At 35.2% G+C, this 14,926-nt stretch overlaps 1 protein-coding gene across 7 annotated transcripts in view; it reads left to right on the plus strand.

Moving 5' to 3' along the window:
• The window catches only part of RAPGEF6 (Rap guanine nucleotide exchange factor 6), a 188,539-nt gene that overhangs the window by 106,096 nt on the left and 67,517 nt on the right, over window positions 1-14,926 (plus strand). For all 7 annotated transcript variants that reach the window (XM_069091817.1, XM_069091821.1, XM_069091820.1 and 4 more), the window contains one exon: window positions 1,627-1,870. In XM_069091817.1, coding sequence (XP_068947918.1) covers window positions 1,627-1,870 — 244 coding nt within the window. The remainder of the gene's footprint in view (window positions 1-1,626; window positions 1,871-14,926) is intronic.

Consider the following 14,926-nt stretch of genomic DNA (forward strand, 5'->3'; position numbering starts at 1 on the left):
CTCTGTCTTAGGTGGGATCTAGAAGCTTACCCCATAGCAGAAATGGAGTAGGAGGTAATGGATTCCTGGCCTTGAGACTGAGATGTCTTGGGGCGATTTGAGGCATGTATAGCGGTGCTTTGGCTCTTGGAGTGTCTTTGTTGTGCCTTCTGGTACATTCATATTACATTGCATTAATATCTCAAAATTTATTTATTCATTTTCTAATTGGTAGGTATGTAATTTTCAGCTTATTGACTGTTAAGCTGAAAATATTTGGTGAATATAGGAATTTCCCCTCCACATGATCTCCTTGGACTATAAATCCAGTAGTGGGATTGCTGTTTTGAAGTTTAGTAATTTCCCTGGTACAATTGCTAAATTTTTCCCCATGATGTTGTACCTCATTACAGTTTCTCTAGTGCTAACTTTCCACAACTTACTAAGCATTGACTTTTCCCATATTTCACAGCCTCAGGTTTAATGATTATTTTATTTTGCATTTCTCTTGGTAATTTTGAACACAGTATAGTTTTTGATAGGTTGCATTTTTTAAGTGTTTTCTCATATTCTTTGACTACCCGTTTTTTGGGAATAGCTTTTCTCATATATTTTTGAATGCTAGTCTTGTATTAGAGATACAAATTAGAAGGATTTTTCTCAGTTTGTGTTCTTATTCTGTATGCATTGAGGTTGTTTGTGCAAAGGATTTTAAATTTTATGTCACTGATATTATTGTAACTTCTTTGTGAATTGGTACTTTTTCATTCATTTTATCTCTGTCCCTAGCACCTAGCATAGTGCTTGTTATGTAGTGTAGGAACTTAATAAATATTTATTGAGCCTGGGTGATTTATCATCTCCTCTATCCCATATCTGGTTTAGAATTCTTTACCTTACGTAGTTGGGCAAAATATAACAGCCGAATTTGTGTGTGACTTTTTATATTGACTAGAGCTCTCTTAATGAGAGCTAAAAGAACCATCTCCTTTCCACTTTTATTGTGTGATTGATGATTACTACTAGCACAGATCCCTTCTTTAGGAAATCCAGTAGTGGGGGGCAGCCAGGTGGTGCAGCGAGTAAGAGTGCCGGCCCCAGAGTCGGGAGACCTGGGATTGGTTCCGGCCTCAGATACTTAGCACCCACACAAAATATAACTGGCTGTGTAACCTTGAGCAAGTTACTTAACCCCAATTACTTTAGAACAACAAAAAACAAAAAGAAAATCCAGTAGTGGGAGTTTGACTGTTTTGGCTGTTTTGGATTCAGGAAGACTTAAGTTCTAATTCTGACTCAGTCACTTACTAGCTATGTGACCTTTGACCAATCAGTTATTGGCTTCACTTTACTCATCTATAAAATAGAAATAATAATAACACCTACATTGCAGGGTTCCTGTGAAGGTCAAATGAGATAATAAAAGGAAAAGTGCTTTGCAGACTAAGAGTGTGATATGTAGATGTCATTTATGAAGGTGATGATTGTGCTGGTGATGATGGTGATGAGTCCAGAAAAATAGGAAGTTTCGTAAGAGCTAAGTTGACATATTCATTTTTACAAATAGTATCCTTAGATTTTGTCAATCACGGGAAGAGTTTTCTAATAAGAAAAAGAATTGTAATTTTTATTTCTTTATCTCCACAGTGTTCAAAGAGTTAATTAGTAGGACAAAACAGGAAAAAAATGGTGTTCCTCATATTCCTAAAATTGCCGAGAAGAAAAGTAATCGCTATTCTATCCCTGATATGCCTGGAGATATGGAACAGATGTTTCCACAGGACAAAGGAAATAAAAAAATTAAAGCAAACACTGTTTCAGGTGGAAGAAACAAAATAAGGAAAATTTTGGATAAAACACGATTCAGCATTTTGCCTCCAAAGTTATTCAGGTAAATAACGATATTCAAATTAAAATATTAAGTTCCATAAGAATTTTCATGGTGATACTTTGAATTTTAAAAAAAAAGGGGGCTTTTGTTCCTTAGAACTTCTTTGAGAATACTTTATGCATTTTCTGTCTTTTGGCATGTGCTTATTTATAGTCCTTGAATGTTATCACCTGCACATTTTTATTTTTATAATTTTTTAAAATAATCTTTTTCTATTTTTGACATCTCATGCTTTTTTTTGTTTGTTTTTTGGAGGGGGAAGGTAGGGCAGTTGGGGTTAAGTGTCTTGCCCAAAGTCACATGGCTAGTAAGTGTTAAGTGTCTGAGGCCAGATTTGAACTTGGGTCCTCCCGACTCCAGGGCTGGTGCTCTATTCACTGCACCACCTAGCCACCCCTTGATGTCTGTTTCTTGCTGTTTTTCATTTCTAAAAGTGTGCACTGTACCAAAACTCTTGAATATATTTACAACATTTTAAATATACATTGAAGTAAATAAAATACTGAAAAAATTACACAACAGTATAGCCTTCTAAATTCTGTAATTTTCATTTTTTGAAGATATCACATGGCCATCTAATATTTCCTTAATAGATCTTGAATCTTCCTGAGTATTCTGTCCCTTACTGTAAATCACACTTGATCTCATGCCATTTTTGTACATGTTGTACCTTAGACCTGCCACAGACACCTAATTGTTCCTATTCAGTGTGTTGGCCACCTTTCTCTAGGTTACTATTATTTTTAAACACCAGAGCTTTTCATCTCTTATTCCTTACTACGTGACCAACCCACTGCCTCTTCCACCTGTACATTTCCTCATTGGTGTCCTTTGTGCTACTTCTTGAAGGTAAGTCATAGTAGAAACAGGTTGCAGCCTATGCAGCCCATCATCCATCTCTCCTACAACTTTGATTCTTTGGCATCTGTGATCTTCCAAAATCAGTATTATCATTGCATGAACATTTTTGTTGAAATAATGTATTTTTTGTGCTAGAAAACAGCTTTGAGTCATTGAAAGCGCCATAGAGTTTGTAAAGTGCAAGCACAGTCCACTCTTGTATGCCTTTCAAGAAGTCCCTAAAACTCAGAAGTCCTTCAAACTCAGCATGTGCAAGATAGAACTGACTATTTCTCTTCTTAAATCCATCCTTCTTTCCCATTTACCTTTTACTTTTGAAGGGACCACCATCCTTTCAGTTACCTACATTTGCAGCCTTAATGTCATACTCACCACCTAATTCTTACTTCCCATTCATATCTGATCAATGACCATAAACTTTCTATTTCTACTTTCACAACATCTTTTGTATATTTCCCTTCTTGTAGTGCCCATGCAATATTTACAGCACCCATAATAGCTATAAATATACCTGCATGGTGCTCAGTTGCAAAATATAACAGACTCTCCATAGGGATGGTAGAAGCAAAACATTTATCCAGACACCAGAAAACCAAATCCCCAAACAAGCAAGCCGATTCCGTCTTAGTAGCAAAGAAGTCAATAAGCTGTAACCACGCAGAGAGCCACAGCACAGCTTCAGCCTTCCCATGGACCAGTATTTTTACTCATAAGCCTGGCTGGCTCTCTGGAACTCGTGGTCTCTTCCTCCTCGCTTTCAGTGAGTTCTGCTCTGCCCGTCAGCAAACTCCTCCCACTCCAGACTCCGTGTGGTTACATTCAGCCTGTTAGGGGGCAGGGTTTACTTTCAAAGCAGGGTAGGTCTTCAAATTCCCATTAACATTACACTTCTTTACTTAAGTAAACTTTTGTTACTCAGGTTACCACCATCCCAGTTTATCACGTCTTATCTAGGCTATTTACAATAGTGGTGTAATTAGTCTCCCTCTAGTCTGTCCCCATTTCAGTCCATCCTTCACAAAGCTCTAAAGTATTTTCATGCAGTATATCACCAATTCATTCTTCACAAACCTGCCAAAGTTTGACTGTATTACTCCTTCCTTCCCCAAAGCAGAAAGCTCTAGAAGCTCCCTAATGTCCTTCTAGTATTAGATATAAAGACCTTTCTTTTGCATATAAAGCTCTTTTCCATCTACTCACTTTTAAGTTGCTCGCTTCTCAGACTTTATTGCCTTCCGTGTACATATACAATACTCAAATTCCCATCACTGTGTTTTTTGCTCTAGTCCATCCCTGAAATGTTCTCCCACCTTACTTCCACCCCTTAGAATTTGTCTTTGTCAATACTCATCTCAAAAGTCACTTTTTGCAAGAGACCTTTCTTAGTTCCCCTAGCTGCTAGAGTCTTCCCTGCTAAATATTTTCTGTCTATGCAGTATATATCTTGTATGTTACATACCAGTTGTCTACCTCAAAGCCCTTTGAGGGTAGAAACTGTTTTTGCCCATTACTTTAGCACAGTGCCTAGCATTATACCGTGTTTCCCTGATAATAAGACACTGTCTTATTATTTTTTTTTTGGACAGAAAAACACCAGAGGGCTTATTTTCAGGGGAGGGCTTATTTTAATGAACATTGACAGCAATTTTAATAAACAGGTAAATGTGAACAAAAAAATGTACCTTTATTCAATAATGAATTCAATAAAGAACAGGATGACGCGCTCACTGCTGCAGCTCTGAGTGGATGCAGCTCAGAGTGCGGCGTGCGTTTCACCCAGAGGGAGGATGGGGACGGTGCATACAGAGGGTACCGTAATGTAACGTGTAGCGCAGGGGATCACCTTCACTACAGTAGCAATCTCAATAGGGCTTATTTTCGGGGGAGGGCTTATTTTAGAGGAATCTTACACAGTAAGGGGAGGGCTTATTTTCGGGATAGGTCTTATTATCGGGGAAACACGGTAGTAATAGCTGCATTAATGCTTTCTGATTGTTAGATTAATCGATACTATTCAATTTGATGCCCAGCTATATTGCCTAGCCTTGGTGTACTAAGTCCATGGCTTGGCCATAGAACACATGCCATAGTTTTCCATTCAGCTCTGGTCTTTATATTAGGACTGCTTGAAAGTTCTCTTTTTCATTAAAAGAGTCAAAAGGAAAAAGAAAAGAAAATATGGAATTACTGAGTCCAAAAAAAACCCCAATTGACCTAGAAAATAGATCTAGGAAAAATAGGGTAAGAATTATTGGACTACCTGAAAGCCATGATCAGAAAAAGAACTTAGGCATCATATTTCAAGAAATTATCAAAGAAAACTGCCAAGATATTTTAGAACTAGAGAACAAAATAAAAATAAAAATAAATTTACGAAACACCTCTGCAAAGAGATCCTGAAATGAAGACTCTCAAGAATGTTATAGCCAAATTGCTGAACTCTGAGGTCAAGGGGAAATTGTTCCAAGCAGCCAGAAAGAAATCATTCAAATATCATGGAGCAGCAGGTTCACACAAGATTTAGCAGCTTCCATATTAAAGAAACAGAGGACTTGGAATATGATATTACAGAAGGCAAAGAAGCTAGGATTATATCAAAGAATAACCCATCCAGAAAAGCTCAGTCTAATTCTACTTGGGACAGGGAAAAGGGGATGGTCTTTTAATGAAAAAGAGAACTTTCAAGGAGTCCTAATATAAAGAGCAGAGCCAAATGCAAAATTTGATACTCAAACACAAGACTCAAGAGAAGTATATAAGGGTAAACATGAAAAAGAAATAATAAGGGATTTATTAAAGTTAAACATTTTACATTTCTATATTATATGGAAGATGAAACTTCTAAGAAGTTTATCATTTTGGGGGCAGTTAGAAACAGTTTACATTGAAGACATGTGTGTCATTGGGATGATCTCAAAAAAAGAATGGAAGGGTGAGGGGAAAGGATGTACTTGGAGAAGCGGGAAGAGATAAGAAGAGTGGGGAAAATTATCTCCCCACAACAGCATGTGAAATGAAGATAGGTAAGCAATGCTTGAATTTCTCTCATCTGAACTGGTTGGTTCAAAGAGGAAAAAGTATAAATTCACACTCAGTGGAGCATAGAAATCTATCTTGTCCAACATGGATGTAGGAAGGGGCTAAGATAAAGTGGGAGAAGGATCAAAGAGGAAAAGGGCATGAAGAGAAGCAGTGATCAGAATCAAAACAGACTATAGTAGGGACAGAATAAAAAAAATAGAGAAGAATAAACAGAAGAAAATAGGATGGAGGGAAAAACCCTGTTTGCATAGTACTGAATGTGAATGGGCCAAATTCACCCACATAACAGAAGCAGTTAGCCGAATGGATTAGAAACCAAAATCCAACAACGTGTCGTTTATAAGAAACACATTTGAGATGGAAAGACACAGTGAAAACAAGGGCCTGGAGTAAAGTATGTTATGATTCAGCTGAAATTTTTTTTAAAAAGGCAGAAGCAGCAGTTGTGCTCTTAGACAAAGGAAAAGCAAAAATAGAGAAGCATTAATCAGAGAAACTACATTTTGCTGAAAGGTACTATAGACAGTGAAGTACTAAACATAGGCATCAAATGGCACAGCAGTCAACTTTTTTTTTTCTTTATTGAGAGGGGAAGGCAAGGCGGTTGGAGTTAAGTGACTTGCCCAAGGTCACACAGCTATTTAAGTGTCGTGTCTGAGGCCGGATTTGAACTCAGGTCCTCCTGACTTCAAGGCCAGTGCTCTGTTCACTGTGCCCCTAGCTTCCCCACGTCACCTAGCGGCCCCATCATTCAACTTCTTAAGGAAAAGTTCATTGCAATAAAGGAGAAAATAGACAATAAAACTATACTAGTAGGAGACCTCAATTTACCCCCTTGAGGTAGATTAATCTAATCATTAAACAAATAGGATATTAATGAGATTAATAGAATATTAGAAAAGTTAGATATGATAGACCTTGAGAAAATTGGATGGGAATAGATGGAAGTATAACTCTTTTCCTCAACTGTACAAGGCACAATGCAAAAATTGGACATATATGAAGATATTAAAAATCTCACAACCAAATGCAGAATAGCAGAAATATTAAATTGTACCCTTTTCCAGACCCTAATGCAATAAAAATTACATTCAATAAAGGGCCTTAGAACCATAGATTAAATATTAATTGGAAACTAAATAATCTAAAGAATGAGTAGGTCAAAGAGCAAATCATAGAAACAATGAATAATTTCATTAAAGACAATGTCACCAATGAGACAGCATACAAAGATTTATGGGATGCAGCCAAAGTGGTACTTAAGTGAAAATTTATATCTTTAAATGTGTACACTAATAAAAGAGAAAAATGTTGATCATTGAATTCAGTATGCTACTTAAAAGTTGAAAAAGAGCAAATGAAAAATTCTTTAATAAATACCAGAATAGAGATCCTGAAAATCAAAGGAGAGATTGATCAAATGAAAATAAAAAAAAAAAAATCATTGAACTATGAACTGGTCATATGAAAAAGCCAATTAAATAAATAGACAAGCAATTAATTTTTTATAAAAAAATAAGTACAGAAAACGCACTGCAATTGTAGATGAAATTAAAGCAGTAGTTCTTTTGCGCTTTGCTAATAAAACTAAGTGAAATGGATGATAAAAATTGATTTACAAAAATTTAAACTGTCCAGATTAGCAGAAAAAGAGATAGAATATTTAAATAATCCTGTTTCAGACAAAGAAATTGAATCTGCCATAAATGAGCTTCCTAAGAAAAAACTGCAGCAATAGATGAATTTATGAGTAAATTCCATCCAATATTTAAAGAACAATTAATTCCAGTGCTATGTAAATTATTTGAAAAAATAGATAAAGAAGTCCCACCTACCATATTCCTTCAATGAACCAAATATGCTTTTGATAACTAAATCAGGGAGAACAAAGACAGAGAAAGAAAACTATAGTCCAATTTCCCTAATGAATATTGATTTAAATGTGTGTGTGTGTGTGTATAATTGTTGGGAGCCAGAGGCCTGAGCCAGGACTTGAGATAATTACCTTGATATCAGTGGACCTGAATATCAATGACCTCTTGAGAAGTGACTTTTTTTTCAAGTTAGCTCCTGAGTTTTTTTGATATGGGTTACACTTATAAGGATGTTATTTGAGTTCTGAGACCAACAGGCTCTGCCCCAAGACTTTAGTTGTTCAAAACCAAAATATTTGAATTCTTAGTTGGTCAGTAAGTTCCTATGCAGATGGCTTTGGCTTCAGGCCCAGGAGCCAGCCCTCAAGAGCATCCTTTGTAATGTGACTGCACGTGCAAGGAGTTAACTGGCTTTTCCTAAGACTTTCTGGTACCTAGAGAACAAAAGGCCTTACTGCCATGCTACTTCCAGGATATGACAGACTAAGATAATGATATGAATACTTGAGGTCCTTTCCTTTGTCTCATTGCTCTATAAAAACTGTGTCCTAAGATTCAATAAATGGAGTTCATCCTTCTTCTTTGAACTACTACCCACATGGCCTGGTTCTTTCTTATTCACGTCTCTCAATCATTCTAAGTGCTGGATACTGAGCAGCCCACGGCATATAATTATTTAAAATAAGTTATTATCAAGCAGATTATAGCAGTATATCCTAAGGATTATACAATGTGGCCAGGAGAGATTTATACCAGGAAAGCAGGACTGGCTCAATATTAGGAAAATTATCAGCATAATGGACCATATCAATAATACAAACAACAGAAATCATGTGATTATTTCAACAGATGTAGAAAAGGCTTTTGACAAAATACAACACTCATTCTTATTAACACTACAAAGCCTAGGAACAAATGGGGCTTTTCTTTTTTTTCTTTTCATATTTCTTTTCTTAAAAGAAATTTATGATTGAATTGTTTATTTACTTTCACTTTCATGAATTTTAAATTTTCTCCCCCTCCCTCCTCAAGACAGCTTGCAATCTGATATAAAGTCTACACATACATTACTATGAAACACATAGGATCTTTTCTTAAAATGATAAGTTGTATCTATTTAAATGTTTTAAAACCACAAGCAAGCATTATCTGTAATACAGATAAACTTGAAGCCTTATCAGTAAGATAAGGGATGAAGCAAAATTTATCCATTATCACCAGTATTATTTACTATTGTGCTAAAATTGCTAGGGAAGAAAAATAAATGGAAGGAATTAGAATAGACCCTGAGAAAACAAAACTATCACTCTTTGCAGACAATCCTTAGGGAACCTTAGAGAATCCACTAAACTCCTTGATACCGTAACTCTAGCAAAGTTGAAGGACATAAAATGAACCCACATAAATCATCAATATTTCTATATATTACTAACAAAATCAATTAGGAAGAGGTAGAAAAAGAAATTCCATTAAAAATAACAGCAGATATGGGGCGGCCAGGTAGCACAGTGAGTGAGAGCACCGGCTCCAGTGTGGAGAAGACCTGGAGATCGAATCCCAGGCTCAGACACTTAGCACCCACCCAGAAACACCTGGCCGGGTAACCTTGAGCAAGTTACTTAACCCCAATTGCTTAGGGGCGGCCACGTGGCTCAGCGAGTAAGAGCACCGGCTCCAGTGTTGGGATGACCTGGATCAAATCCGGGCTCAGATACTCAGCACCACACCCAGAAATAACTGGCCGTGTAACCTTGAGCAAGTTACTTAACCCCAATTGCTTTAAAAAAAAAAATAACAGCAGATAATATAAAATACTTGGTAGTTTACTTGCCAAGACATATAGGAACTATATGAACATAATTACAAAACATTCTTATCACAAATCAAGATATATAACCAATTGGAGAAATATTAATTTTTCATGGGTAGGCCATAATAAAATGACACTAATTTCTAAATTAATTTAGTTATTCAGTACCATGTCAATGAGGCCACCAAAAAATAATTTTATAGAGCCAGAAAAAAATAATCACAAAATTCATCTGAAAGAACAAAAAGTCAAGAATATCAAAGGAATCAGTGAAAAAAATTTTTGAGGGAAGGTGGCTTAACAGTATATTATATATACATATATACATACATATACACACATATATAATATTTTTATATAACTATCTTACATATATAACTATATTACAAAATGGTAATCACCAAAGATTCTGGTACTGCCTAAGAAATAGAATAGTGGATTAGTGGAAAAATTAGTTACATAACATGCAAAGGAAATGACCATAGTTGTCTAGTGTTTGATAAACCCAGTGATCCAAGCTTTTTGATAGAGGACTCACTATTTGACAAAAACTGGTAGGAAACTGGGAAGTATTCTGACAGAAATTAGAGATAGAGACCAACAATTCACATCATCTACCATGACATGATCAAAATGGTTATATAATTTAGATATAGAAGATAGCATAAGCAAAATATGGGATCATAGAAAATAATTATTAGATCTATGGATAAGGGGAAAGTTGATGATCAAATAAGATAGAAAGGATCATGAAAGGCAAAATGGATAATTGATGAAATGAAATTAAGTAAGAGTTTTTGCACAAAACCATTGCATCCAAATTTAGAAGGAAAGCAGGAAATTGATGAAAAAAATCTTTACACAAAATTTCTCTAATAAAAGCCTCATTTCTCAAATATATAGGGAATTGAGCCAAATTTATAAAAATACAAGGCATTCTCCAGTTGATAGAGAATATGAGCGGGCAGTAAACATTTTTTCTGACAAGAAATCAGAGCTGTCAGTAGTCATGAAAAAGGTCTGAATCCCTCTTGATTAGAGAAATGCATATTCAGACAACTTTGAGGCACCATTTCAAACCTGTCTGTTTAACATGACGGAAAGGGAAAATGATAAATACTAGAGGAGATTTGGAAAAAAGAGGAGCACTTAATGCACTGTTGGTGAAGTTTTGAACTGGTCCAACCATTCTGGTGAAGTTCGAAGTATGCTCAAAAGGCAGTCAAACTGTACGTACCCTCTGACCATCAATGTAAGCGTTGGGTCTGTCTCCCAAAGAGATCAAAGACAAAGGATCTATAAGGACAAAAATATATGTAGCAGTTCTTTGTATGGTGACAAAGAATTGGAAATTGAGGGCACGACTATCAGTTTGGCAATGCCGTGGTCTATGTTTGTGTTGTAATATTATTGTGCTATAGGAGAATGGTTTACAAAACAAACCTGGGAAGACTTATATGAGCTGATATAAAGTGAAGGGGACAGAACTGGGAGAACATTATATACAGTAACAACAATATTCTTAACAGTGATAAACTATGAAAGACTTAGTTACTTTAATCAATGTAATGATCATTGATGATTCCAAATACTCATAAATGGTATACAACTTCAGAGAGAGAACTGATGATTTCTGAGTGTGGATTAAAGCAACTTTTATCCATTTTATTTTTCTTGCCTTTTCTTGGTAAAATTGTTAATATGGAAATTCATTTTGCATGACTTTGTATGTATTATGAGTAGCATATTGATTGCCTTTTCAATAGGTAGAGGAGAAGAAAAAGTTTTTAAATGAATACTTAAAAGAATACAAAGTCATGACTGACTTAATTGCCAAATCCAAAGGCCTTTTCTCATTCCTTATTATCTATACAATATTTGATACTCTTCATTGACCCTTTATTCTTGAAATTCTGCAGCATTCTCATTTTTTCTGCCTATGCCTTGGGTTTTTTTTTTTTTCTGTTTTTCTTCGTTTATCTTTCTTCTCTTATCCCCTACATATGGGTATTCTCCAGGATTCCTTCCTGAGTCTAGTGTTGTTTTTTTTTAATTTAATGCTTTATTCTTGACCTCTTGACCCTATGTGGTTTTAATTAACACAATTACATGGCTGATTCTTAGTTCTGTATTTCCACCCAGCATTCCATTTCTGTACTTCGGACTTCTTGTGGAATATCTCTACTTTAAGTTAATCATATACAAAGCTAAACTAATTTACCATTCCTGTATCAACTTCTCTGTAACTATTTTTGTTAATTGTCACCACTGTTATCCTATATACTTGGGATCTAAATCTTTTTTTGGCTCCCTCATCCAGTTATTCACAGAATCAATTATCAAAGAGTTAGAAAGGACCTCAGAGTTCATTTTACCTAGAAGAACTTCCTACTTAATCATATTTGGTAAGTGGCCCTCTAATCTCTTTTTTGTAGACCTCCGGTGTGCAGGAAAGTCATTACTTTCCATGTTCATTCAATCCCATTTTTGGATAACTCTGGTTGAAAATTTTTCCTGTTATCAAGGCTAAATTTGCCTCTCTGCCTCTTCTCTGTATTCCTGTCTCTGCCCTCTAGGGTGAAACAGAATTTATTGAATCCATCTTTAACATTCAGATCTTCTAATGCTTTATGACAGCTGTCATGTTCCCCCTGAATCTTTTTTTCCACTAGACTGAACAGTCCTGAGGTTTGGCATCACCAAGGCTTATTAGTTTTGTCTTCTATTCCATGTCATTCCTGTAACCAGTCCACATTCTCAACCAGCTCTTCATTTGGACTATTGCAGCAGTTTCCTATTTGATCTCTCCATGTTTAACATTACTTCAACTGCTTGTTGAAGGGAAAATATGCTTGAATTTTTCTGTTTGTCTTCTCTTAGAACTTTTCAGGCAACGGAACAATCAATGCCTAAAAAGCTGAATCCCACTAAATAAATTGTATAGTTTGGCTTGTGAAAGACAGATGTAATGGAAAGCAGAGGGAATTTTTAAAACTAAAAAAAAAAAAACATCTAGTATAAGTTGCACTACCTAATAAATGGCTTCTAAAAAGAACAGTTAATTCACTAATGAATATAGACATCTGTCAGAAATAGTTCTTAGCTTTTGTCTCAAATATAGCTTATTTCAGCAACTAAATGGCTTTTCTATGAAAGCAGCAGTACCTTAGAGAAAGAACATGTGTTCAAGTCCTGGTTTTTCCCTATGTAATCTTAGACAAGCTTAGACAACCTTAGTGAGTCACAGGTTTCTTATTTTTAAATGTGTGTTGGTTTTAGTTTTCTTAGTTGTAAAATGAGTATGTTGGGACTTCTAAGTTTTTATCTTCTATTATCCTTATCTATAATCTTAATCATATAAGATATATTCCTTCACTAGATAAAACACCTGACAGCCCAGTGGGGTATGCCTACTCATGAGGATGCATATACTTTAACTCCTAGGAGAGAGAAGGGAAAAATTGGGGAAAAAAAAAAAAGAGAGATTGATGATCACTCTAATGTTGATTAGACAAGAAACTTTTTTTTCCTCCTCTTTTTCTTTTTAGTGAAATTGTGAATTTTTCAGTGGTCAAGCATTTTTTCTCTCTCCTACCTCCCAAATACTGAAGGGGGAAAAAAAACCAAGACTTTCTAACAAATAGAAAAATTGAAAAAAACTCTTATCAGAAATGTTCAAGAAAGGTGTCTCATTTTCCATATCATTAATTCATTTGTCAGGAGAGATGGTAGTATTCTTTATCACTGGCCCTGTAGCAGAAATTTTAAGTTCAGAATTGTTCTTTATTACATTACTGATGCTGTAATATAATTATTCTCCTAGTTCTGTTCACTTTAATCTGCAAAAGTTTATGTAATTTTTTCTGACTTCTCTGAAACTATTTCTTTCATCTTTTCTTATAGCTTTCCCATATACAATATTATCCTGTTATACTACTATGCTACATAATTTATTCAGACATTACAGTTGTAACTCTAGTTTCCAGTTCTTTCCTACCACAAAAAACACTGCTATTAATATCTTTGTAAATATTGATCCTGTTTTTTCTTTTCTTTCTTAGGATATAACAGTAGTAGTTACATTTCTGGGTCAAAGGGTCTGCACAGTTTAGTAACTTTTTTGAGCACAGATCCAAATTACTTTCCAGAGTAGCTGGAGTAATTCACTGCTCCATCAATAGTGCATCGATATGCCTGTTTTTCCAAGTCCTTCCAACGTTTGTCATTTTCCTTTTATTTCTCAGCTAGGACCTCAGAGTTTAATTTGCATTTCTCTAATTATTCATGATTTGGCAATTTTTCTGAATTCTGTACATAACTTGAATTTCTTTGCTGAGAATTTCTGTTCTGCTCATATACTTTGACCATATATAAGTTGGAGAATTGTTATCCTTTGGCCATTTTTTAAGTGGAGAATCACTTTTATTATATATGTATCTGTTCCATATGTATGAATATTTATGTATGTGTGTACATATGTATGAGTATTTATGTATACATACATACACATATATAGTTTTGATTTTAAAAATTTCTTCTCTAATTACATATACAATTTTTTAACATCCTTTTAAAAAATTTTGAGTTCCAAATTCTCTCCCTCTGCCCTCCCTCCTGGCTCTCCCCCACCCATTGAGAAGGCAGACAGTTCAATATGGGGTGTACATATGCAGTCATGGCAAATATTTCCATATTAATCATGTTGCAAAAAAAAATACAGACTGAAAAAACCTCCAAGAAGTATATAAAGTTAGAAAAGGTATGCTGTGATCTGCATTCAGGCTCCATCATTTCTTTCTCTGGAAGTAGATAGCATTTTTCCTCATGAATCCTTTGGAATTATCTTAGATCATAGCATTGCTAAGTCAAAGTTCTTCATCATACAATATTGCTTTTATTGTTTACAGTATTCCCTTGGTTCTGCTCACTTCATTTTGTATCAGTTCATACGAGAGAAAGAGAGAGAGACAGAGAGAGAGACAGAGAGAGAGACAGAGAGAGAGACAGAGAGAGAGACAGAGAGAGAGAGACAGAGAGACAGAGAGACAGAGAGACAGAGACAGAGACAGAGAGACAGAGAGAGAGAGACAGAGAGAGAGACAGAGAGAGAGAGTGATGAAAAGTTCACAAAGATGTTTGGACACCCTGTCTTAACTATATTGAATTTGTGCAAAATCTTTTAAATTTTATTTAATATTGTCCATTTTATCTTTTGTGAATCCTCTCTGTGTCATGGTTGGTAATAAACTCTTTCCCTATCAATAGATCTGCAAAGTAGTTTCTTTTATTCCTCTAATTTGTTTATGACATCACCACTTGTGTGTGTATATGTCATGTACCCATTTGGAGCTTATATTGGTATATGGTGTAAGGTATTGGTCTAAACCTATATTTTACCTAACAGCTGTCCAGTTTCCAGTTTTCCCAGTAGTTTATGTCAAATAATGACAAAAAGTAGCTATGGTCCTT

Source organism: Petaurus breviceps, unplaced genomic scaffold, assembly GCF_028583685.1.
Source record: "Petaurus breviceps papuanus isolate PSGF00001 unplaced genomic scaffold, PetGlider_PUasm1.0 189, whole genome shotgun sequence".
NCBI classification, from domain to species: Eukaryota; Metazoa; Chordata; class Mammalia; order Diprotodontia; family Petauridae; genus Petaurus; species Petaurus breviceps.